The following is a 25,324-nucleotide window of genomic DNA, read 5'->3' on the forward strand; positions in this document are numbered from 1 at the left end:
TGGTATTCTGTCCAGGGAAGTCCACATGGGGACCCCCCAAACGGAATACCAAACACAATTGCAAGCGCTGTGCAGTAAAAGCACACAGATCCCCATAGACTATAATGGGGTCCGTGTGCTTGCTGCCAGATCTCCGCATGGAACATGCGGACATGAAAGTAGTTTACAATCTACATTCCTGTCCGCATGATTTGAGCGGACCGCGTGCAGCAGGCACACGGACCCCATTATAGTTTATGGGGTCCATGTGCTTTTACTGCAGATCGCTTGCAGTTGCATTCGTTATTCCGTTCAGGGGGTCCCCATGCGGACTTCCCTGGAAGGAATACCAACGTAGATGTGAACGAGGGGTCAGTCTGTTAAGTAGAACTTTGCTCAAAGTCCGAACAGTGAGGAGGGGGGGGGGGGGGGGGGGGTTTAAAGATCTGGTTAAAACCCCTATAGTCCTCCATCTCTGTTACTATCTCTTGTCAGAGAGCAGGACAGCATTACACTCTGACTATAATATACCTCTACCCCTTGAGTTATTCTCATTCTTATAGATGCTGTCTACCCCTGGTCTTATGACCAAAATTAGTGTTTTTTGTTTTTTGCCCTCCCTACATAAACCTCAAATCAAAGTAGCTGCCTGTTATCTCTTGTATACTATTGATTGAAGTCCTACAAATCTCAGTAATGTCATTCTAAAGCTAGTTCACCTACATGTCTCTGTAACATGTGGGAAGACCTCTGAAGGACACTTTAGACTAAGGCCCCACATTGCAGAAACACAGCTTTTTTTGTTGCAGTTTTTGGAGCCAAAGCCAAGTGTAGATTGAGCAAAGAGTAGAAGTATACCTTCCTATGTATTTCCCATTCCTCTTGTAGCCATTCTTGGCATTGGCTCAAAAAACCACAACAAAAAAAGCTGTGTCCGCAACGTAGGGCCTTAGCCTTAAAGTTCATTCTGGAGCAAATGGGTCTGTGAGCCGAACAGACTACGTGCCAGAACAAAGAATAGCAGCTGACCGTGATGACAAGGCTTTTATCTTTAATGTTCTGAGCAGATTTGTGACTGAATGTAAAATTTTATGACTTGAATACAATGTGTTGCGTCTCTTCCTGTAGCACAGGAATGGCTGGGTATCCAGAAAGCTGGCATACTGTGGGAGATTGTGTGAAGCTTTAGTAATGCATATATGATTTGCCTTTCAGACTGAAAGTGTTCTGTCAGCACACTGCTAATGTTTCTCCTGCTGAGTTATACAGTGATTTCTCTACAACCTTTGTTAGAGATTGGGTTATTTATAGCAGCCTTTTCCAAGCTGTACATATGGAGAATGGGTTTGTCTGCATTAGTAACTTGGGACTCCCTAGTCCATGCTATGAGCGTGCAGGATTTTTGTGGGTGATGGCTTTTCTTGCTGGATTTTACAGTATAATTAAGATGGTATAGAGGGTATCTCAATTGCACTAATTTGCCAGCCTCTTCAGCGCTGCAGGGATTCTGTGTTTCTTCCCTATCAGCAGCTCATCTACGGAGAGCATGTGTGCTACACTGCCATATTATCATTTAGAAATGTAATTCCAATTATGCTAATGACGCCTGAATAATGGAGGGTGCCAGAGTAAAGTGGTGATTACTAGAGTGCTTCACGTTGCCAGTTGTGCTCTATTATCGGATTAAAACAGCCAAGGGTTATCAGATAATCGAATAAATACCGGCAATTTCCTTCTTCTCGCTGTCTGATTTTGGCAGATATTGTAGTTTTTTTGCGCAGTATAAATGTGCTTGTGCCAGTTCACCAAATTGACAATATTCATTTAGCCATTCATGGATTTTTCACAGCTCCAATTCCACTTATGTTGTATATTTAGTGAACTATTTATTAAAAGCATTTTTAAGGAACAAAGATGATTTATGACTAGAGATGAGCGAACACTAAAATGTTCGAGGTTCGAAATTCGATTCGAACAGCCGCTCAATGTTCGTGTGTTCGAACGGGTTTCGAACCCCATTATAGTCTATGGGGAACAGATACTCGTTAAGGGGGAAACCCAAATCCGTGTCTGGAGGGTCACCAAGTCCACTATGACACTCCAGGAAATGATGCCAACACCTCTGGAATGACACTGGGACAGCAGGGGAAGCATGTCTGGGGGCATCTAACACACCAAAGACCCTCTATTACCCCAACATCACTGCCTAACAACTACACACTTTCCACATTCAAAAAAACCTCTATCAAAGTGGGAAAATACCTGGAAACCTTCTTTACTCCCCAAATGGATGGACACAAACCCCAATTTAAGCTCAACAAACAGTAACAACCACCCCTTTAAATCACGTTCCCCATGACAACCACAAATGGAATAGGCAATGGGAATTCCAAAAGCCCTCACCCTTAACTGTCATTTTGAGTGTGTGTGTGTGTGTATGTAATGTGGTAAGACCTTCCAAAATTCACTTTTCTAGCCCTTAACATGAGCCCTTCCAAACAAAGTTACAGGACCTTAAGCTGAGCTACCAGCAGAGATTGAGGCCCTTGGCATGAGTAGAGCCTTGCACCAGCAGTGTTTTTGGCACTTAGGGTGAGTTGAGCCTTGTACCAGCGTGTGTCCCTTAACATCAGGCGGGCCCTAAGTTCTGCGCTTTGCACAAAAGTTCCACATTAACTAGGCTGAATGGTACAAAGATTAGTAGGCCCGAGAACCAGGAACAGGTCTTGCAATGGCTGTCGGATAACGCTTAAAGCACATTGTCCACCAGCCAGTCAGCCTCTACCTCCTCTTACCCAACAGTCTTGTCCTCCTTCCACCCAAAATTCCCAATCTTCCCAGAACAATAACCCCAACTGTCCCTGCTCCCCAGAGCTGTTCTCCCTTCCTTTGACTGTACCGCAACCTGCCCCTCCATTTCGCGATTCCACGGACCTAACAGACGAGTATCTGTGTCCAGATGCTCAAACACTAGAGTCTCCTCCATCTCCGGTCGATTTGGTGGCAGATGACCAGCAACCCACCCTCATCGACGACGATGAGACGCAGTTGCTGTCAGGGAAGCCAGTTGACATGCGCATTGTGCAGGAGGAGGAGGCGAGACAGGAGTTGGAAGAGGAGGTGGTGGACGACGAGGACACCGACCCCACCTGGACAAGGCGGATGTCAAGCTGGGAAAGTAGTGTGGATGTTGAGGCAGGTGCAGCACCAAAAAGGGTGGCTAGAGGCAGAGACATGTCCAGAGGCAGAGGTCAGCTGCTTTGCCGAAGCCAGGCCAGACCCGGAATGTCCGAAGATGTTCCCTTTTGTACCCAGCCCAGAAAAACTCCCCCATCGAGGGCACGTTTCTTGAAGGTGTAGAGTTTTTTCAAGGAATGCGCCGAGGACAGATATAGTGTCGTCTACACAATTTGCCTCTCGAAATCGAGTAGGGGCCCTGAGAAGAGCAACCTGTCCACCACTTCAATGCACCGTCATTTGGAATCCAAGCAATGGAATCAGTGGCAGGCAGCAACGGCAGGACAAACGTCGCCCGCCGTTCATGCCACTGCCTCTGCTCACAGTGCTGGCGATGCACTCCAGAGGACGAGCCAGGACATCACTTCATCTGCCTCCGCCACTTTGTTGACTTCTCCCTCATCCTCCCCTGTTTCTGTCTTATCTCCTTCTCCTGCACCATCAAAGGCACCATCAGGCGCTTCTTTACAACAACCCACCATCTCTCAGACATTGGAGCGCCGGCAGAAATACACCGCTAACCACCCACCCACGCAAGCCTAGAACGCCAACATCGCTAAACTGCTGGCCCAGGAGAGGTTGGCGTTCCGGCTTGTTGAAACTCCCGCCTTCCCGGACCTGATGGCAACTGTGGCACCTCACTATGCCGTCCCTAGCCGTCTCAACTTCTCCCGGTGTGGCGTCCCCGCCTTGCACCAGCACGTGTCACTCAACATCAGGTGGGCTCTTAGTTCCGCGCTTTGCTGCAAGGTCCACTTGACCACCGACACTTGGACAAGCGCCTGTGGTCAGGGATGCTGCTTATCTTTGACAGGCAGGGTGAATGTGGTGGAGTCTGGTCCCGGGGTGCAAACTGAGGTACCCTATCTCCTCTCCCAGGCCAAAATTCATGGCAGGAGTAGACTGAAACCCTACGACGCTGCAACCTCCACCACAGCTACTAGCGGCAAACGCTAAAACACTGGTGTGGGGAGACGTCAGCAGGCGGTGCTGAAGCTCATCAGCTTGGGGGACAGACAGCACAGTGCCTCCGAGGTCAGGGATGCCATCCTGGCTGAGATGGCATTTTTTTTCCCTGCTACACCTGGGGCCTGGCATTTTTACGCCTGTGATAATGGCTGGAACCTGGTAGCGGCTCTGGAGCTTGCCAGCCTCCAACACGTTCCATGTTTGGCCCACGTCTAACCTAGTGGTGCAAAGTTTTTTGAAAACATACCCAAATGTACCGAAGCTACTGTTGAAAATGCGGCGCTTGTGCGCCCACTTTTGCAAGTGCACAGGAGTCGCTGCTAGCCTAAAAACACTCTAGCAAGGCCTACATCTGTCCAAACACAGGCTGTTGTCCGTCATTCACACACGCTGAAACCCTACAATACCATATCTTGAGCAGGGTGTGTGAGCTGCACAGACCTTTGATGGAGTTCCATCTACAAAACCCAAGGGTTCCTCAAAGTCAGCTCCCAAAGTTTGTGCACCATGAGTTTCCAGGGGTGGCAGAGTTATGGCTAGGAGCAGAGGCATGGATAGGGATGATGTCTAGGGGCAAAAGCAGTGTGGATGTGGAGGCAAGCTAAGCAGGAAAAACTGGGGGTACAAGCTAAGGCATGGACTGGGGTGATGTCTAGGGGCAAAAGCAGTGTGGATGTGGAGGCAAGCTAAGCAGGAAAAACTGGGGGTACAAGCTAAGGCATGGACTGGGCTGATGTCTAGGGGCAAAAGCAGTGTGGATGTGGAGGCAAGCTAAGCAGGAAAAACTGGGGGTACAAGCTAAGGCATGGACTGGGGTGATGTCTAGGGGCAAAAGCAGTGTGGATGTGGAGGCAAGCTAAGCAGGAAAAACTGGGGGTACAAGCTAAGGCATGGACTGGGGTGATGTCTAGGGGCAAAAGCAGTGTGGATGTGGAGGCAAGCAAAGCAGGGAAAATGGTGGCTAGAGGCAAAGGGATGTCCATAGGCAGCAAGGGCAAAGATGCAAAACTCTCCCGTTTCAAGAATTTTCCTGACTTGTCTCCCCACAAAACATTCCTGGGAGGAGGGCTGAAACACCACCCTCCTCCTCCTCCGCTGTTAGATTGACCCCAGCTACGAGCTGAAAACGCTGCAACACTGGTGTGGGGAGACGTCAGCAGGCTGGGCTGAAGCTCATCAGCTTGGGAGACGGACAGAACACTGCCTCTGAGGTCAGGGATGCCATCCTGGATGAGATGGCAATTTGTTTATCCCCGCTGCCCCTGGGGCCAGGCTTTTTTGTCTTGTTGGAGGGCTCTGGAGCTTGCCAGCCTCCAACACGTTCCATGCCTGGCCCACGTGTTCAATGTAGTGGTGCAATGATTTTTAAAAACATACCCCAAATTAGCTGAGCTAAGGGTGAAAGTGCGGCACTTGGACACCCACTTTCCCAAGTCTACAGTACCTGGAGCTAGCCGCAATACACTCCAGCAAGGCCTACATCTGCCTGAAGCACCTACTGTTGTGCGAGGTCACCACACGCTCTAACCCTAGATACCGTATGTTCAGCAGGGTGTGTGAGCAGCAGAGACCTTTGATGGAGTACCAGCTACAAAACCCAAGGGTTCCTCAGAGTCAGCTCCCTCACTTTCTGCACCATGAGTTTCCATGGGTGGCAGACTTATGGCTAGAGGCACAGGCATGGATAGGGGTGATGTGTAGGGGCAAAAGCAGTGTGGATGTGGAGGCAAGCTAAGCAGCAAAAACTGGGGGTACAAGCAGCCGGTGGCATCATCACTGACAAGCACAGCTGTCTGTCAGCTGACAGGCTGACTTTCACCAAAATGAACAGACAATGGATAGACTCATCATATACATGTCAGTTACATGACAAATTTAGTGCAATTTGCAAGTCCAAGATGGGTTGGAGATCTGCGGAGAGGAATCTCACCACCTCTTGCGGGTGCCATCATTTGGAAGGCAAGCCCTGGGCTCAGTGGGTGAGAGCAAGCGCAGGATAATCGTCGTTTGGCCTGGCGGCCACTGCCTCTCCCACTGTTGACAGGGCTGGCGCTGCAGTCCAGACCAGCAGCCAGGACACCTCCACATCTGCCTCTGACACTTTGGGGAGTTCACCCTTATCCTCACCTTTTCCTGCCATTTCTCCTTTTACCCGCGCCATCATGCGCCTCTTCCCAGCAACTCCCCATTTCCCAAGCCTTTCATTTCATGCTAAAGTACAGCGCAACCCACCCACATGCCCAAGGCTTCAACGGCCTCATCTCAAGAAATCTGGCCCAGGAGATGTTGGAATCCCGGCTGGGGGACACTCTGCCCTTTTTGGGCAGAGTGTCTACTGCGCCACTGCACTGTGCCGTCCACACCAGCACTTTCCCCCAAACATGAGGCGGTCCCTAAATTCAGCGCTTAGCCCTAAAGTTCCATGTGACCAGTTACGAATGGACAAGTGCATGCGGACAGGGACGCTACCTTTCAATTTGGGCACAGTGGTTGAATGTAGTTGAGGCGTGGACCGGGTCGCAAAATGTGGTGGCCTGACTTGTCTCCCCACACAACATTCCTGGGAGGAGGGCTGAAACACCACCCTCCTCCGCTGTTAAATTGACCCCAGCTACGAGCTGGGAACGCTGCAACACTGGTGTGGGGAGACGTCAGCGGGCCGTGCTGAAGCTCATCAGCTTGGGGGCCACACAGCACACTGCCTACAAAGTGAGTCATGCCATCCTCGATGAGACGGCAATGTGGTTTTTGCCACTGCACCTGGGCCCAGGCATGTTGTCATGTGTGATAATGGCCGTAACCTGGGATTGGCTCTGTAGCTTGGCAGCCTGCAACATATTCCATGCCTGGGCCACGTTTTTAACTCATTGCTGCTAATCATTTTAAAAAGGTACCCCAATGTTCCTGAGCTACTGGTGAAAGTGTGGCGCTTGTGCGGATAGTTTTTAAAGTCTATAGTTGCCGCTGCTAGCCTCTATGCACTCCTACAACGCCTGTACCTGCTGGAACAACGGCTGTTGTGCGACGTCTCCACACTGCTGGCACTAAACATATCATGTGTTGAGCAGAGTGTGTGAGCAGCACAGACCTTTGATGTAGTTCCAACTCCAAAACCCTCGGGTTCGTCAAAGTCAACTCCCTCAGTTGCTCAACCATGAGTGGCCATGGGTGGCAGACTTATGTGAAATCCCATCCCATCCATTGCACTGGACATGAAACATTAGCATGCGCTCAGCACAACTTCGGATATGGCAGCTGCGTTAAGCAGGGTGCAGGGTACAACACAGACCAGGCCCGAGCACCAGGAACAGGTGTTAGAAATACTGCAGCATCCGCCATTTCCTTCCAATTTTGGGGTTTTGGACCCGCCACCGACTTGTCTGGACCTAAGTGGGGATCATGAGACACAGTTGCCATCAGGGCAAGCTGTGGTCATGTGCGGTTTGCAGTAAGGGGCCAGTGCGCAATTGGAAGAGGAGTTGGTGGATGACGAGGCCACCGACCCCACATGGACAGGGGTGATGTCTAGGGGCTAAAGCAGTGTAGATGTGGAGGGAAGCTAATTCAACAAAAAAAACCAGGGTAGAAGCAAAGGCATAAACTGGGGTGATGTTTAGGGGCTAAAGCAGTGTAGATGTGGAGGGAAGCTAATTCAACAAAAAAAACCAGGGTAGAAGCAAAGGCATAAACTGGGGTGATGTTTAGGGGTGAAAGCAGTGTAGATGTGGAGGGAAGCTAAGCAGCAAAAACAGTGGGTAGAAGCAAAGGCATGCAAAACTCTACCCTGTTGGAAGACTTATTCCTAGGTCTGGAACACGTTAATGGCCCCCCTGGACAAATTACTGCCACTCAGGGGCCTAGTGTCACCAGGAGGGACAAGTATAGGCGCATGTTGTGGGAATACCTGGCCGACACCAGCTCTGTCCTCTCCGATCCCTCTGTGCTCTACAGCCTACACTTATTTTCTCATCTTTTTTTCTGCACTGCACATCTCTTGCCTGCTTCCTTTGGGATCTTACAAGTGGTGGTCCACTTCCAAAGATGGTAATTTCACTAGACAGTGTAACGGGAGTAGCTGAGGGATCGCTGTCTTAACCACTTTTTGGCACAAAATTAACTTCCAAAGCCAAATATGGTGCAAGTATATGATGCAAGGACACCTACACACCTATCTCTGACACATTGGGGAGTTCACCCTCATGCGTCCTTTTGGCCTGCACCATCATGCGCCTCTTCCCAGCCACTCCACATTTCCCAAGCTTTTCATTGCAGGCAGAAGTACAACACAACCCACCCCCATGCCCAAGCCTTTAACAGCCTCATCGATAAACTGCTGGCCCTGGAGATGTTGGTGTTTGTTAATGCTTCTGGAGACCCAGGCCTTCCGTCAGCAGATGGCAGCTGGGGCACCTCCCTATGCTGGGCCTAGCCGTTACTACTTCTCTTGGTGTGCTGTCCCTGCCTTGCGCCTGCATGTGTCCCATAACATCAGTCGGGCCCAGAGCTCTGCGCTTTGCTGCAAGGTCCACTTGACCACCGACACATGGACAAGCGCCTGTGGTCAGGCATGCTGCAGTGCTTATCTTTAATGACAGGCAGGGTGAATGTGGTGGAGTCTGTTCCCCGGGTGCAAACTGGGGTGGCCTATCTCCTCTCCCAGGCCAAAATTCATGGCAGGAGTAGACTGAAACCCTACGATGCTGCAACCTCCACCCCAGCTACTAGCGGAAAACACTGTAACACTGGCATGGGGAGATGTCAGCAGGCCGTGCTGAAACTGATCAGCTTGGGGGACAGACAGCACAGTGCCTCCGAGGTCAGGGATGCCATCCTGGCTGAGATGGCATTTTTTTTTCCCTGCTACACCTGGGGCCTGGCATTTTTGCGCCTGTGATAATGGCTGGAACCTGGTAGCAGATCTGGAGCTTGCCAGACTCAAACACGGTCCACGCATGGCCCACGTTTTTCAACTTGTTGGTGCCATGTTTCTTTGAAACCTACACCATTGTGCCTGATATACAGGTCAAAGTGGGGCCATTTTCGTAAGTGAGAACTAGCCTCTGCTAGGCAGAAAACATTCAGAGCACACTCCTCTCATCTTCGCACCGTTGGCTGGCGGAGGAAGACGAGGGGGTTGGAGTGGCATCTGATGTCCCTGTCCCACACGAGGCTAGAGGGTGCACTTCAGTGCATCCCATTGCTTCACCACAAATGGTGTGAAGGGGAGTGGAAAATGGAGGAAATGGAGAGTGACCCTTACAGTTGGGGCCAGCAAAGGCATGCCAAGTAACACACTGGCACACATGGCTGACTTCATCTTGGGTTGCTTTTCAACACATATTTCACATCATGAAGAACAAATAATACTGGATTTTTACAAGCCTCGAACCCCAGTCTAGGTCTAATGTCTGTTCCTTTCTTATATTAGGGGAGAGGGAAAAAAAATTACTTCAGTGATACGTTTAGCGTACATAGACTGACTATTAATGTGCATCCCACTTAGTGTTGTTAGGGTTACACACCGTCACAACCTGGCTAAAGCTTCTATAGCTGTTAATAAAGTCAACATAACTTTACGGTATCCAAAAAGACAGCTGGTACCGACAGAGAGCAAGACAAATGTCAACCAAAGCTGTGAGCTCTGAACACCCACAGTGACTTTGGCGTCATCATCATTATAAGGGAGCGGGTGGTAATAAATAACTTGGCAGTGCCTAAAACCCAAAAAGCTTATACAACTATATTTACATTAAGATACACAAATGACACTTTTCAGTAGCATGTCATGAGACAAGCTGATAAGCTCTTCCTTTGTGCAGTGCTATTTGAAAGTTAAACGCTGCCTTTATTTTAATTCTGGAGAAGGTGCAGACATTAGATTTAGAACATGTTGTCTTCATTGTCCAAATCCTCTATATAGGTAACGTGTTTTTTGGGCCGAGCTGTCTGGGAACGAGCTGGTGCAGCACTGACAACCTGGGTGAATATGGCAAGAGCCTGAGATGTAGGGTGAATGAATCCCCAAATTATTTGTGGAATTCCCAGTGAGACAATGGCACTATATACCAGTAGCAAAAATTGTGGGTGCACGTAACCCCAATATATTCTTTGAATTCCCAGTCAGACAATGGCACTATATACCAGTAGCAAAAATTGTGGGTGCACGTAACCCCCATATATTCTTTGAATTCCCAGTCAGAAACTGGCACTATATACCAGTAGCAAAAATTGTGGGTGCACGTAACCCCAATATATTCTTTGAATTCCCAGTGAGACAATGGCACTGTATAGCAGTAGCAAAAATTGTGGGTGCACATAACCCCCATATATTGTTTGAATTCCCAGTGAGACAATGGCACTATATACCAGTAGCAAGAAATGAGGGTATTTGTAACCCCAATATATTCTTTGAATTCCCAGTCAGACAATGGCACTGTATAGCAGTAGCAAAAATTGTGGGTGCACGTAACCCCAATATATTCTTTGAATTCCCAGTGAGACAATGGCACTGTATAGCAGTAGCAAAAATTGTGGGTGCACGTAACCCCCATATATTCTTTGAATTCCCAGTCAGACAATGGCACTATATACCAGTAGCAAAAATTGTGGGTGCACGTAACCCCAATATATTCTTTGAATTACCAGTCAGAAACTGGCACTATATAGCAGTAGCAAAAATTGTGGGTGCACATAACCCCAATATATTCTTTGAATTCCCAGTGAGACAATGGCACTGTATAGCAGTAGCAAAAATTGTGGGTGCACATAACCCCAATATATTCTTTGAATTCCCAGTGAGACAATGGCACTATATACCAGTAGCAAAAATTGTGGGTGCACGTAACCCCAATATATTCTTTGAATTCCCAGTCAGACAATGGCACTATATACCAGTAGCAAGAAATGAGGGTATTTGTAACCCCAATATATTCTTTGAATTCCCAGTCAGACAATGGCACTATATACCAGTAGCAAAAATTGTGGGTGCACGTAACCCCAATATATTCTTTGAATTCCCAGTGAGACAATGGCACTGTATACCAGTAGCAAAAATTGTGGGTGCACATAACCCCCATATATTCTTTGAATTCCCAGTGAGACAATGGCACTATATAGCAGTAGCAAAAATTGTGGGTGCACGTAACCCCCATATATTCTTTGAATTCCCAGTCAGAAACTGGCACTATATACCAGTAGCAAAAATTGTGGGTGCACGTAACCCCAATATATTCTTTGAATTACCAGTCAGAAACTGGCACTATATAGCAGTAGCAAAAATTGTGGGTGCACATAACCCCAATATATTCTTTGAATTCCCAGTGAGACAATGGCACTATGTACCAGTAGCAAAAATTGTGGGTGCACGTAACCCCAATATATTCTTTGAATTCCCAGTCAGACAATGGCACTGTATAGCAGTAGCAAAAATTGTGGGTGCACGTAACCCCCATATATTCTTTGAATTCCCAGTGAGACAATGGCACTATATACCAGTAGCAAAAATTGTGGGTGCACGTAACCCCAATATATTCTTTGAATTCCCAGTCAGACAATGGCACTATATACCAGTAGCAAAAATAGTGGGTGTATATAGCCCCAATTCTATTGCTAGGGGACTTGCAGGGTATTTCAGAGGTGAAGGTGGGGGGGCACACCGTTGGAACGGGGATTTGGGGTGTATATATGGGGTATACGGGAATACACTGTCAGTGTGTTCCATTCAGGATCCTGGGAAAGCTGGGTTGCGGCGATTGAGCCCGTCAGTGCCACGTTACACTGACAAGCTTCTCCCTGGAATTGAAGTTATATGTAAGCCCAATATATTCTTTGAATTCCCAGTGAGACAATGGCACTATATGGCAGTAGCAAAAATAGTGGGTGTATATAGCCCCAATTCTATTGCTAGGGGACTTGCAGGGTATTTCTGGGGTGAAGGTGGGGGGGCACACCGTTGGAACGGGTATCGGGGGTATATATCGGGTATACGGGAATACACTGTCAGTGTATTCCATTCAGGATCCGGGGAAAGCTGGGTTGCGGCGATTGAGACCATCAGTGCCACGTTACACTGACAAGCTTCTCCCTGGAATTTAGCTCTTATAAGAGCTGTTGGTTGTCTTCTCCTTCCTATCCTAGCCTGTCCCTGCCTACCCAGAATCTAACCCCTAGCTAACTGGACGGAAACCTCCGTCCCCGGTGAATTGCAAGCTCAGAATGACGCGAAGCTGGGCGTCGCTGTTCTTTTAAATTAGAGGTCACATGTTTTCGACAGCCAATGGGTTTTGCCTACTTTTTTCAACGTCACCGGTGTCGTAGTTCCTGTCCCACCTACCCTGCGCTGTTATTGGAGCAAAAAAGGCGCCAGGGAAGGTGGGAGGGGAATCGAGTAATGGCGCACTTTACCACGCGGTGTTCGATTCGAACATGCCGAACAGCCTAATATCCGATCGAACATGAGTTCGATAGAATACTGTTCGCTCATCTCTATTTATGACGTAAACCGATGCAATTTAGCACCTGTTTGCATCCATTAGAAATTAATAAAACTACTCTTGACTGTACCAGAGAGTACAAGGCTATATTCAGATAAGCAAGGTATAAGGCGGCTGTGTGTGTAGTTAAAAGAAAAATCTGTCGCAAGGTTATTAATCACTTGTTGCGTGAATGTAGATTAAAGTCTGCATGCTATACTGTCGCTCCATTCACTTCTATGAGACTGCCAGAGATTGTGGAAAAGTATGTGCACTAGCACTTAATTTACATGGGGCACCAGTGTAACCCTCTTCTCTGCTGGTCTCAATCTGACCCCCAGCAAACAGATATTTATCCCCTATCCCAGGGGTCTTAAACTTACAGGCCACATGCGGCCCCTGAGGATGTCATCTGTGGCCCAGAGCTCCTGGTACAGTATAGGGACAGCAGAGTGCAGGCCGTAGGAATAGTTTGCCAGTGATGATACATCAGAGCGCAGTGCCAGCCGATTGTAGATGGAAAATCCCCTGGAAATGGAATGTGTTATCAGACACTAATTTGCTGTTATTCAGTTTCTAACATTGATGGTGTCCTTAGGCCATCAATATTAGATCTGCAGTGGTCCAAGACCTGGAACCATCACCATTACCGAGACAGCATGGCTCTCTGTATTGTTTACAAACTATTGTGGGAAGTAGGGGGCAACACGGTGCCTCGGTGGCTAGCACTGTAGCCTTGCAGCGATGGAGTCCTGGGTTCGATTCCTGCCAAGGACCAACATCTGCAAGGAGTTTGTATGTTCTCCCTGCGTTTGCGTGTATTTCCTCCCATACTCCAAAGACATACTGCTAAAGAAATATGTACATTGTGAGCCCCTATATGGGGCTCACAATCTACATTTAAAAAGAAAAAAAAATTATTGTGGGAAGTGTAGTTATTGCTGCGTTTTCCCATAGATTTCAGTGGGACTGTGCTGCAGTACCTACAATTGGTTTCAGGGTGTAGAACATGCTCCATTCATTTCCATGGGAGGTCCAAGAACAGTAGAGCAAGTGTGCATGCTGGGAGTTGTAGTTTTACAACAGCTAGAGTGCCGAAGGTTGCCTATCTTTGCAGTAGAAAGTACTTGCATTCATGGTCATATCTATTGGCAGCTGATCAGTTCAAGCTAAGTTCACATTTGCTCGGTCTTCGTTCTGGGATTCTGCCCCCCATTCCTTTTGAAAAATACAGAGAAAAACGTCCTGGAAGTAGGACTCTTCTCTCTGCATTTTTTGGGGCGGAAACCCGGTGGACCCTATTATAGTCTATGGGGTCCATGGGTAACTGCTATTTAAGCGGATTGGCTTTCCGCTTTTGGGTCCCCAAGTGGACTCAAAGAATCGAAACCCGAACAGTAAGTGTGATCCTAGCATCAGAGAGTCACACAGTCTATTCTCCTACCACACCCCTGACTTCTGTGATTTACTACTACTAGTACATACTATATTATATTTTATACTACACTACCATACACCAGTACTACCAGCTCTACCTAGGCATGTGCACTGCAACTTTTAAATGACCAGTCTACATAGTACTGTGCACAAAATTTGGGTCTAAACTTACATGTTCTCTGCTATAGTTCTGAATAAATATTCTATCCCTTTGACACAAGTGAGAGCTTGTACACTTAAGTTTTTGGGCTTTTTTTTGTGATTTTTTTGGTAAAGGCCCTTTGTTGGTATCAGTGATAAACTGTTTTGTTTGGTGGTGTGATTTGTGTTTATCTATAGTTTGTCTATAAATGATTGTAACTTATTGAAAAATCCAATGACAGCATCTTTCAGAGATCACAAAGGATCCATGTTTTGTAGTGATGAGAAGTGGACAGCAATAACATTTGTTTAGTATTTCCAGCTCTCAGGCTGTCTCCACGTGGCACTATCGTAGAGGTGTGGGGACAGAAAATATCTTTACCTTTACTCCCGTGCTAATTGTTTGTTCACGAGATAGTAATAACCAGCTCATTTAGATCTGGACAAGGTTCACTCCCCCCCCCCCCCCCTCTCTTTCATAGAATTCTCCTCCGAAATCCCACTGAGAATTTTATTGTTACTTGGATATAATCTTTGATATTAAAAGCATACTGGTACATACTATTTTTGCCTAGCATGGAAAATCACTACTGTTTGAGCACTTGACCATAGTCATTGCAGCTGAACCACTGTAGGTGTCCATGTGATACTTTCTATCAACTAGGAAGACATGTATTTTTAAATGTACCTAATCTTTTGGACAACTTTTGATTTCGGACAATATTTGTCATTTAATAAATTTAGTAATATACTTTAACAAATTTTATGTCCTTTCTGTGAAATCCTGTATTTTTTCCTGTTTCTGTTTTTTACTGAATATTCGTATACAGGAGTACAGGGCTGTGTATGAGGTGAAGAACATGAGGGTAGGAGAGGATCACTTCCCATTAAAGCGCTTTCTCTTCTTCGCTTTTCCTTTCACATGGTGCAGTGAGGGATAGAAAAACCGACATCTCGGTCTTCCTGCAACACCACAACGGTGCATTTCTGGTTACATGTTCATGAATAAAAAAAAAAAAAACACTTCATATAGTGGTTAAAGTCTATTCTTTCATTTTGTGGACACCCTGTATACTGTAGTTCTTAATGACCATTTGAAGAGGATCTGACAGCTCTTCTGATATCTGGTTTTGATACTTGTACTCTATAGTAAGTAACAATTCAGCACCATCTCTACATCTCTTAATGGCATCTGCTAAGTTATTCTTGCATTTCTAGAGGCATGGTACAATCGTTATAGGAGTCGTGTTCTAGAACTGTAATTTAAAGGGGTTTTCTCATGAACATAACCTTATCTAAATGTATACACCGTTTAAAATTAACCCTTTCATGCCTCTTTTTTTTAATTTTTGTTTTTGCATTTTCGTTTTTTCCTCACCCCCATTCCAAGAGCCATAAGTTGTTTTTTTTTTTTTTTCTTTTTTTCAATTCATAGTCACATGAGGGCTTATTGTTTGTGGGACAAATTGTACTTTGTAATGGCATCTTGTACAATGTACTGGGAAGCTGGAAAAAAATCATTCTGAATGAGGTGGAACTGGAAAAAGAAATGCATTTGAGCCAATTTTAAGGGTTTAATTTTTATGCCACTACGGGGCAAAAATGACATGCTACCTGTAAAACATTGACAATAGAGAGAACAGTTTAAGGGTGCATTCACACTACGTATACAGCAGCTTATTCTGAACGTAAAACACATTCAGAATAAGCGGCGTATAAAGCAGTTCCATTCATTTCTATGGGAGCCGGCATACGAGCGCTCCCAATAGAAATGAATGGGCTGCTTCTTTCACTACGAGCGCTCCCATTGAAGTGAATGGGATGTGCTGGCGTGTACGGCTAGCTCTGCTCATGCCGGGCCGTACACGCGGGGACTTCCCATTCACTTCAGTGGGACTGCTCTAGTGAAAAAAGCAGCCCATTCATTTCTATGGGGAGCGCTCGTATGCCGGCTCCCATAGAAATGAATGGAACTGCTTTATACGCCGCTTATTCTGAACGTGTTTTACGTTCAGAATAAGCTGCCGTATACGTAGCGTGAATGCACCCTTAGTTGTCATGTTCTGACACCTGTAACTTTTTAATGTTCATGTGCACAGAGCTGGGTATGACATGTTTTTTGTTTGTTTGTTTTTAGTTTTGTTTTGTTTTTTAACCTGGGGATCGGATTATTTATAGTATTCATTGCAATGCTAATATACTGCAGTGAATAGTGAAATACATTTCCTTCTATTACACACAGTGTGTAATAGGAGGGATATAACAAGACTGGAAGCCTTCAATAGGTTCCCAGTTATCAGGGCGGCGATCGTTTGAAGATGGCAACGCCCATGACGGCCACACACTTTAAATGCCACTGTCACATTTAACCGCGTCATCTAAATTAACAACTGCGATCGTTGTTGGCACCGATTGCAGCTCTTAGCTGCGGGTCCTGGCTGTATTATATAGTTGGGATCTGCTAGATATGGAGAGAGCTTAGCTCCATACAACCCTTTGCGCATAATGACGTAAATTATCGTGATTATGCGTGAAAGGGTTAAACAGTTGTTCAAATATAAATAAGTTAGTCTAGCCATATTAGTGGTAACAGTCTTGTCTTGATCGTTGCCATTAGGTATGATATTTACTGATGAAAGTAGAGTGACAATTTTTGAGGTTTTCCTGTGATGTGGTATATAGTGCCAAGTGTACTGATGTCATCACTTGAGTACACCGTGGCCTGCTTTTAGCTGTTTTTCCTCACACATCTAACACAGAGGCCATAGTTCTGTGCATTTTTCTGTAGTCCATGTAAGTAGACATGACCCGTTTGCAACCTGTACAAGACGAGTTTGGGATGTAGTAACAGCATACACAAGTACAGATGTGTTATTGTGCATTTAGGGTCTTCTCTCATACTGTAATACTTGAGACCCATGTGAAATATTCAGCTTTAAAAATTCACCTTCTTGTTATGGTCCATGCACTTTTTCAAAGAGAAGATGGTCACAAGTGCAATGTTTCTTATCTACACTCTGCAGTGTGTCATCCAATCAAAATTTGGCAGTTTAGCAAAGGTTGTTCTCTTCCATGTTAGGGAGCGTTCATACTACCGTCTGTGTCCGCTCCTAGTGTCCGCTCAACATCTGTCACGGACATTAGGAGCGGACACTAGCTGTGTCCGTGACACCTGTCATTTATTTCAATGGGCATCGGGTGCGTTCTTTTGCACTCCGTGCCCGTCCTTCCCTGTCCGCAAGTGAAGATGTCCGACTTCTCAAGCGGACAGAGGAACCCTGCATGCAGGGTTTTTCTGTCCACTTGAGAAGTCGGACATCTTCACTTGCGGACAGGGAAGGACGGGCACGGAGTGCAAAAGAACGCACCCGATGCCCATTGAAATAAATGACAGGTGTCACGGACACAGCTAATGTCCGCTCCTAATGTCCGTGACAGATTTTGAGCGGACACTACCTGTCGGACACCGACGGTAGTGTGAACGCCCCCTTAGTATTTTGCCAAAGAATATTGATGTGATGACTAGCTATATGGACAAGGTTAACCAGACTGGTGGTGGTAACCGCATTGTGTTGTGTCTACAGGTGGCATCCCAGCGTATCAGCTCTGTAGACCTGTCCTGCTGTAACTTGGAGCACCTCCCAGAGAACCTTTTCTACAGTCAAGATGTAACACATCTCAACCTGAAGCAGAATGCACTCAGGCTTAATCCAGACCCTGCGATTGAAGGAACACTCGATGACCTTCACAGGTGAGACTTGTAGATTTGCTAATATTGTATCTGGTTTTGACAGAAACCTGCATGCTTCTTTATGAATAAATAAATATGATTACAAAATGATTTTTTTTTTCTCTCCTATAGAAGCACACTATGTGAACTCAGCCAAGAGTGCAAAGTTACACTAGACAGTGTTATCACAGTGGCCTATGCTGGATGATAAATCTGTCACATTGTGAAAGTGTCTAGTGTCTAAAACACATGATGATAAATGTGGTGCAAGACACATTACACAGAAATATGGTGCAAATTACGCCACAATATTGTTGAGTTTCCCCACCTTAAACATGTTTCAGGCAGGTTTATGAAGCTTACAAGGGAAATCCAGAAGTTGACCTTACTCCCTTCTCTCCCCCCTCCAAAAAAAAAAAAAAATTATAGGACTACTTGCCATGGGAAGAATATGCAAATCTGTCTTCCATGATGTAATTAGGAAGTCAGCTGCTGCCTCAGTGTTGCAAACCAATAGAGGGCGCTCACTGGAATGTGCAAGCCTGTCTTCCCTGATGTTGTTAGGAAGACAGAATTTCAGTGAAATAACCCAATAAAGGCTGCTCCCACTGGCGAAATAGTAGGGTGTTCACAATGTACTTGACACAGCTTACATATTTACTTTTCACCATCTGCTGTGTTTTGACATCTGGGATTCTAATGCTCACTACAACCCTTAATATGTTCTTTTAGTGCTGCAGTTTTCAAAATGGGGTCACTTTCTAGGGGGTTTGACTTTCCTGGTACCTTAGAGTCTTTGCAAACATGGCATGGCATCCAGATACCAAACATCTAAATCTGTGCTCCAAAAGCCACATTGTCTTCTATGCCCAAGCAACAGTTTACACCCACATATATTATTTGTTTTGTCTCTGATAACCTACATAATAGTTTTAGGAGTGTATGTCTAAGAGCTTGCTTCTTGTAAGTTTATCTTTTCTTGCATTGTAAAGGCCTGTGCACATGTAACAATTATTATGATCGATTAATTATGATCATTCTCCTGCAATTGTAACAACCCTGGCACATGTAAATGGATAAAAGATCATCAAATATTAAAAATTCTAGTAAGATAAATTGTCTTTTGTGGTTGACCAATCCTAGTTGTGAGCACATACCAATGTAGCCAACAGCTGTGATGTTGTTGTTGCTTGTCTATTTCCAAAAGAGATACGACCATGATCTAATGTGTGCAGGTCTGCAGATAATTTTTGATGTCATATTGTTGACATTTATAATGTATAGGAAAATTTTGTTTTTGCTGTATCAAAAAAGTCTATGCAGTCAGATTTATTATTAAGTTAGTGTATGAATAATTTTTAAAAAAGCCAAGAAACCTTTGTGGAAGCCCCATGAGTAAGTTGTGAATATGTAGACTCATGGCCCCAGGTCACAAGCTGATAGGTGATTTTACAATATAACAATAATAGCAGCAGGACAATATCGTCATTTGGAGGTTAGTGCTCCCTTTTTCCCGTTATCCCTTCCTAATGGAAGTCATTAATTCCACCCGTTAGACTTACTTTTCATGTCCAATTCTATAACCCAGTCGATAGGTGAACGGTGACCAGTTTTCAGGCATTCTTTTGCCTTGATTTTCACATTTAGGTCATAGTTAATACTTGCCTCGGGATAAAGTATAAAAATACATGGAGGAACCTCTACAAATAATTGTGCAACAAAGATGACAATCCAGAATTTGATCAGTGTAACCTTTTGAGTGCATAAAATAATGTATTTTTGTCAATTGTTTGAGGAATTTCATAATTTATGTAGATCTAAGAAAGTGATGGTTACGTGGTCTTCATACAGCTTGTGCCTACATTGTTTCAGTTCAAAATTGGACAGATCCTTTTATTGAGCTTATCCGGTTATACCTGGTAGTAACCTACTTATAGTGACTGCTCTACCACCTTAGAAAACTTTTATGTTCTAAAACTGCATAAGTACAAAGTTTCTAATCGTTTCTTAAGATTGTTTTCCTCAGTACAGGAAGTTATTTTAGAACTTTACTCACATTATCCATTGCTTCCATTGGCCTGTGTGTTCATTGTCATAGTGAATACAGTTGTATACAGTACATGGCACCTGTGGAGTCCATGCGTAAATTCTGTATCAGAAATGATTTTAGGAATATCCCACTTGTTCACTTTCAGTACTTGTAATAAAAGCATCTCTGCTACCTGCAAAAAGGAAATGCCTTTAGCACTGACCTTTGGAAAAGGACAACCATATAGGTTGTAAAGAGGTCCTTCCAATGGGTGGGGCTAGAGGCACAATTTTATCTTTCCAGCTAGAAGTAAGTTGCAAACCTTTTTTTAAAATTCACAGGAGTCAGAGCATGCTTCGTTTTGAAGTCTCCCTACCCCAATATGGCAGTCCCCATAAGGCAACACAGTACTTGTCGCATCAGTTGCCTTTCACCTAGAACCCAGAAACTGCTATATACAGATAGGTGTTTCTTTCCCTTTTGAAATAGGTTTTTACTAGATCCCTAGTCATTTTGCAAAACCTCTTTATAGCCAGGACCACACCGGCCGAAAAAATCATGGCGTTATACAGTACAGGTAAAGTGGATGGGATTCATGCGACTCTCATGCCCACTTTGCAGTTAAAACCGCAGCATGGACACGCTGTGGTTTCCAAAACCGGCCCAGTTTTGGAAATCGCAGCATGTGAATTATATCTATGGCTTTCCTATAGATATACTTGTAACAGAAAGTCCACAAAAGAAAACTCAGTTTTTCCCCACAGCACTTTAACGCTGCAGATCGTCCCGTGGGGCCTTAGCCTAAAAGTTGACCGCTGACTTACTGGGTTGTTCTTCTCTCTGTGGGTAACACTGATGAGACCTGGACATACATGGAAATTTCCCCTTCACTGTGGCTGTTATTGTGACGGATAAAGGTCCCTGAGGGAGGTCCTGCATCTATGAACAATTATTGTATATCCCTTGGATATAGCTCTGAATGTCCAGGTGTGAGTACCTCTTTAAAGGAATCGGCTGCTCCAGCTATCTGCTGTGTTGTCTATAACCGCTTATACATAAATGGATCTGTATATTAAGCCATTAGCAGTTTAGGTTCCTTGTCCTTTTAACTAGGGTAAATCGTGCAGATTGGAATAAACTTGTTCTTTGAAAGGCCGCTTCCTTCCATCCATCTGAGAGTGACAAAGAATCCTTTCATGAAATGTCAGCTCTCCATTCATTGTGCTCATGTGGCTTCCAGACACCACCTTCCTCCTTAGCCCCCTTCTCTTTACTATTCCTTGGAGTTGTTAAGCAACAGCAAATGAGCTGGCTACACATGCACATTAAAGAGACCTTTATCCGCTGTCTTTTCATTTGCTTCCTCTTGTATTGTCTTGATGTTTGGATAATCGCTGAAGTAAAGCCCATTTAGTTCATCTGTGCTCTGGAGTCTTAAGACTCTGCTTCTGAGCACTAAGAAATGGCTCAGAATTCCTGTTTAGTTGAGAATTTGCTGAACTACCCAATATCTACTGCCAATATCTTTGAGAAGAAGGGAGAGTGAGTAATATTGTCTAAAACCTAGGCAGCCTAAACTAGAGGTGACATGCAGCTGTGCCAAATTTCCCATAGTGGTGCTGGTTGTGTGATAAATCCATCACATCTTGTAGATGCGTGATATACTCTCTTCCTTTCCTTACACTAGTTCTTGATTGGTTTACTTACACCAATATTTTGCCACAACACATAAATATATCACATCTAAAGCCTTCTCTTACCTATACCCCATTTTCAAGACACATTCAGATGTTTGAGACATCTAAAGAACGTAGATTATGTACACCAGGTTTTTGCTCGTTTGGCTCATAAATCTTTCCGGTTGTGCTATCTTCAGCACTTACCAAGCACAGACACTGTACAATGGTAAAGTGCTTGGTATCACAATTCAGCCCCATTTATTTGAATGGGACGGATTCACAGCATATGGCCATGTGACTATCCAGAGAAGAGGAAGTGAAGCTCAATATAGTAACCTTTTTAAAAAATAAATAAATTGTATACTATTGTATGATTGTTTCCCAAATATTTCTTTTCGTTAAGTCTCAAAATGCAAACAATGAAATAAGTTTTCCAGCCTGGGACTGTTTTTGATATAGATAATCTATATTCAGGTTATTTGTATCATATTGGCAAGGGTCCGCCACCCAAACCCTACACTGTTCAGCTGTTCCAGGTAGCCTCTAGTGCTGTAAGGGGGCTTTAGTGAATATGAGCAGGTCTGCAGTACTCCGACACAGCCACTTTACACTGGATGAAGACTTCTCCTTCTGGTTCCAGTGAACATATATAGAGAAATGCTGGGGCTTCAGATATTGCATACATGGATTAATGACTTTACAGGGATAGCTTAAAGGGAATCTGTCACTATGCTTTTCTCCTACAACCTGTCATAAAGGTTGGATAGATGAAGAGACACCTAGAGAAGATTAACTATTACGATCATGACTCAACCCTGGTGTAAAATGTGCCAAATGTTTGACTGTAGTTTAAATGCACCAAATTGTGCCAAAATTTTGGTATAAAGGTTTACCAAATTTATCAAGCACTGTGATAAGTGGCACATATCTAGACTGCCCTTCGTAAATAAGACCACTGATTGCAAATAGCTAAATTTATTACCTGTATTCAATGACATTCAATCCACAATAAGCCTGCAAGAGGTCTTTGCCTGCGAAGTATTCTCCATTTATATCCCTGAACCTGGGAGTCCTAGCTGTGCATTAGTAGTATACAACACACAGATTCTTTGCTGGCTGACTGTGAGGGAATTGCAGAAAGTACCTAATTAAATCTGTACTAGGACCAGCCTGTCATACACGTGTCTTAGGATCGATTCACATCTGCGTTTGGGCCATTCCGTTTCCCTATTCGCATGAAAATATGCAGAGAGAAAAGTCCTGCAAGCAGCACTTTTCCCTCAGCATTTTTCGTGCAGAAACCACATGGACCCCGTTATAGTCTATGGGCATTGTGTTTTTTTTTTTAAGTAACTGGTTTTGTATGATAGGATAGGTTTCCATTCGAGGGTCCCCAAGCAGACTTCCCAAACAAAGATGTGAACCGGTCCTTAGTCCACTGAAGTTGGAAGTGCTGAACCTATTTAAATATACGACTTGTTTTCTAATAAATATGTTTTGTTTTTTTGACTTTGTGCCAAAAGTGCAAATCATTGGCATCTCTGAGTTATGGTGTAGATTTAAGCTATCGTTTCTCAGCATCTGTAATAAGTAAATATGGCAGGTCCCAGGACTCCACTCCATCCTGCTTAACTCAAGACACTTCTAAAACATTTTGCAAGAAGAATAAAAGGCATGGGGGGGGGGGGTAAATATATTCTAATCTATGTACTCATTACACTGGTTTGGAGGGGGGAGTTGGGGTGCACCATGTGGCTACACATTCCACTTAAAGGCTGACTGTTCATATTCAGTAGAATCTGGATTATTGGAATTGTGTGATGCCTCGCAGATACTGTATGAACCAGTAGCTTGAAAACTGTAAGGATTGTGTTACATTGATGTGCAATCTGTGTGGACCGTACTTGTCCTTGGTCGTATGAAACAGTAAATTTCTTTTTGTACTGTTTGGTTTCAGATTTTCAAAGTTGAAGAGCCTGAATCTTTCCAATAATAATTTAGGAGACTTCCCTTTGGCTGTGAGTGGCATCCCCACGCTGATGGAACTAAACCTTTCCTGCAACGGCGTTCGAGTCTTACCTCCGGCAGTGGGAGCAATGAAAAAGTATGTGAAGTAGAAATGTGTGTATATGTATGTGTATAACACCATTCACTGTGTTGGACCCTTATCGGTTTATATACTTAACTGTGGTGACCAATTTCCTTTAATAAATGTATTTCTTTTTAAGCCTGCAAACCTTTCTTCTGGATGGTAACTGCCTGCAAACACTACCTACTGAACTGGGAAACTTGAGCCAACTCAGCTACTTGGGTCTCTCCTTCAACGAGTTCACAGAAATCCCTGAGGTGTTAGAGAAAATGGCTGCCATGGACAAACTCTGCATGCCAGGAAACTATCTGCATGTGTTAAATTTGAAGTCTCTCAAAAGAATGTCTCAAGTCAAATATGTGGATCTGAGGTATGAAAAAAAAAATACTAAATTTGATTCAAATAACCATATATGAATCTTTAATATTTTGTTCCATTTTGGAGCGGTTTATCAATTGCTGCCAAGCTGATACATTGCACCTGTGTGTTATGCATCACATAGCATTGTTTCCTTATAAATAACCAATCTATAGAAGAACAAATATGTAACTGATATATACTTTAAGGACTAAAGATGTTCAATAGCATTAGGCCATACACTTTTATCGTTTTTGTATAGGTTTCTATGCTCTTACACTAGCCATAAGTGTACTGTACTTTGGTATATGTTTGCTTAATTTTTGGCTTAACGCTTGAGGTTTTCTGTTCTGTCCCACATATGAGTAGAGAACGAAATATTGATAGTGGCAGATCCATCGCATGTTATATGCCCAGTCAGTAGGGTCAGCTGGGAGTTGTCTATGATTGTCGTATTTTTTTGTTCCTTAAATGTAGTAATCTGCAGTGTAGGCTCCAATTGAATTTATGCAGATGTTAACTTGACCCGAGGCTAATTTTTAGGGCCTGGTTTTTTTTAGGTTATCTCCATTGAAATCCATTAGGGAGAAATGCCTTAACTAGTATGTACTGAAAACTTCAGAAACCTGTCTTAAAGAGGACCTTTCACCACTTTTGGGCACATGCAGTGTTATATACTGCTGGAAAGCTGACAGTGCGCTGAATTCAGCGCACTGTCGGCTTTCCCGATCTGTGCCCGCTGTAAAGAGCTTACAGTGCTGGTACCGTAGTGCTCTATGGTCAGAAGGGCGTTTCTGACCATTAGCCAGAGACGTCCTTCTGCCTCGCGGCGCCAATCGCGCTGTGCTGTGGAGCCGGGAGGAACGCCCCCTCCCGCTCCTGATAATACTCATCTATGGACGAGCTGTGGGAGCAGAGGGAGGGGGGAGTTCCTCCCCGCTCCACAGCACAGCGCGATTGGCGCCGCGAGGCAGAAGGACGTCTCTGGCTAATGGTCAGAAACGCCCTTCTGACCATAGAGCACTACGGTACCGGCACCGTAAGCTCTTTACAGCGGGCACAGATCGGGAAAGCCGACAGTGCGCTGAATTCAGCGCACTGTCAGCTTTCCAGCAGTATATAACACTGCATGTGCCCAAAAGTGGTGAAAGGTCCTCTTTAAATTGCAGTGTGAAAATGTTACTTTCCTATTTGCTCAGCGCTAGA

At 44.7% G+C, this 25,324-nt stretch overlaps 1 protein-coding gene across 2 annotated transcripts in view; it reads left to right on the plus strand.

Annotated features, from left to right (window-relative positions):
- The window catches only part of PHLPP1 (PH domain and leucine rich repeat protein phosphatase 1), a 93,826-nt gene that overhangs the window by 38,705 nt on the left and 29,797 nt on the right, over positions 1-25,324 (plus strand). For both annotated transcript variants that reach the window (XM_075270892.1, XM_075270893.1), the window contains exons 4-6: positions 17,819-17,985; positions 23,630-23,776; positions 23,901-24,131. In XM_075270892.1, coding sequence (XP_075126993.1) covers positions 17,819-17,985; positions 23,630-23,776; positions 23,901-24,131 — 545 coding nt within the window. The remainder of the gene's footprint in view (positions 1-17,818; positions 17,986-23,629; positions 23,777-23,900; positions 24,132-25,324) is intronic.

Source organism: Leptodactylus fuscus, chromosome 4 (genome assembly GCF_031893055.1).
Source record: "Leptodactylus fuscus isolate aLepFus1 chromosome 4, aLepFus1.hap2, whole genome shotgun sequence".
Lineage (NCBI taxonomy): Eukaryota > Metazoa > Chordata > Amphibia > Anura > Leptodactylidae > Leptodactylus > Leptodactylus fuscus.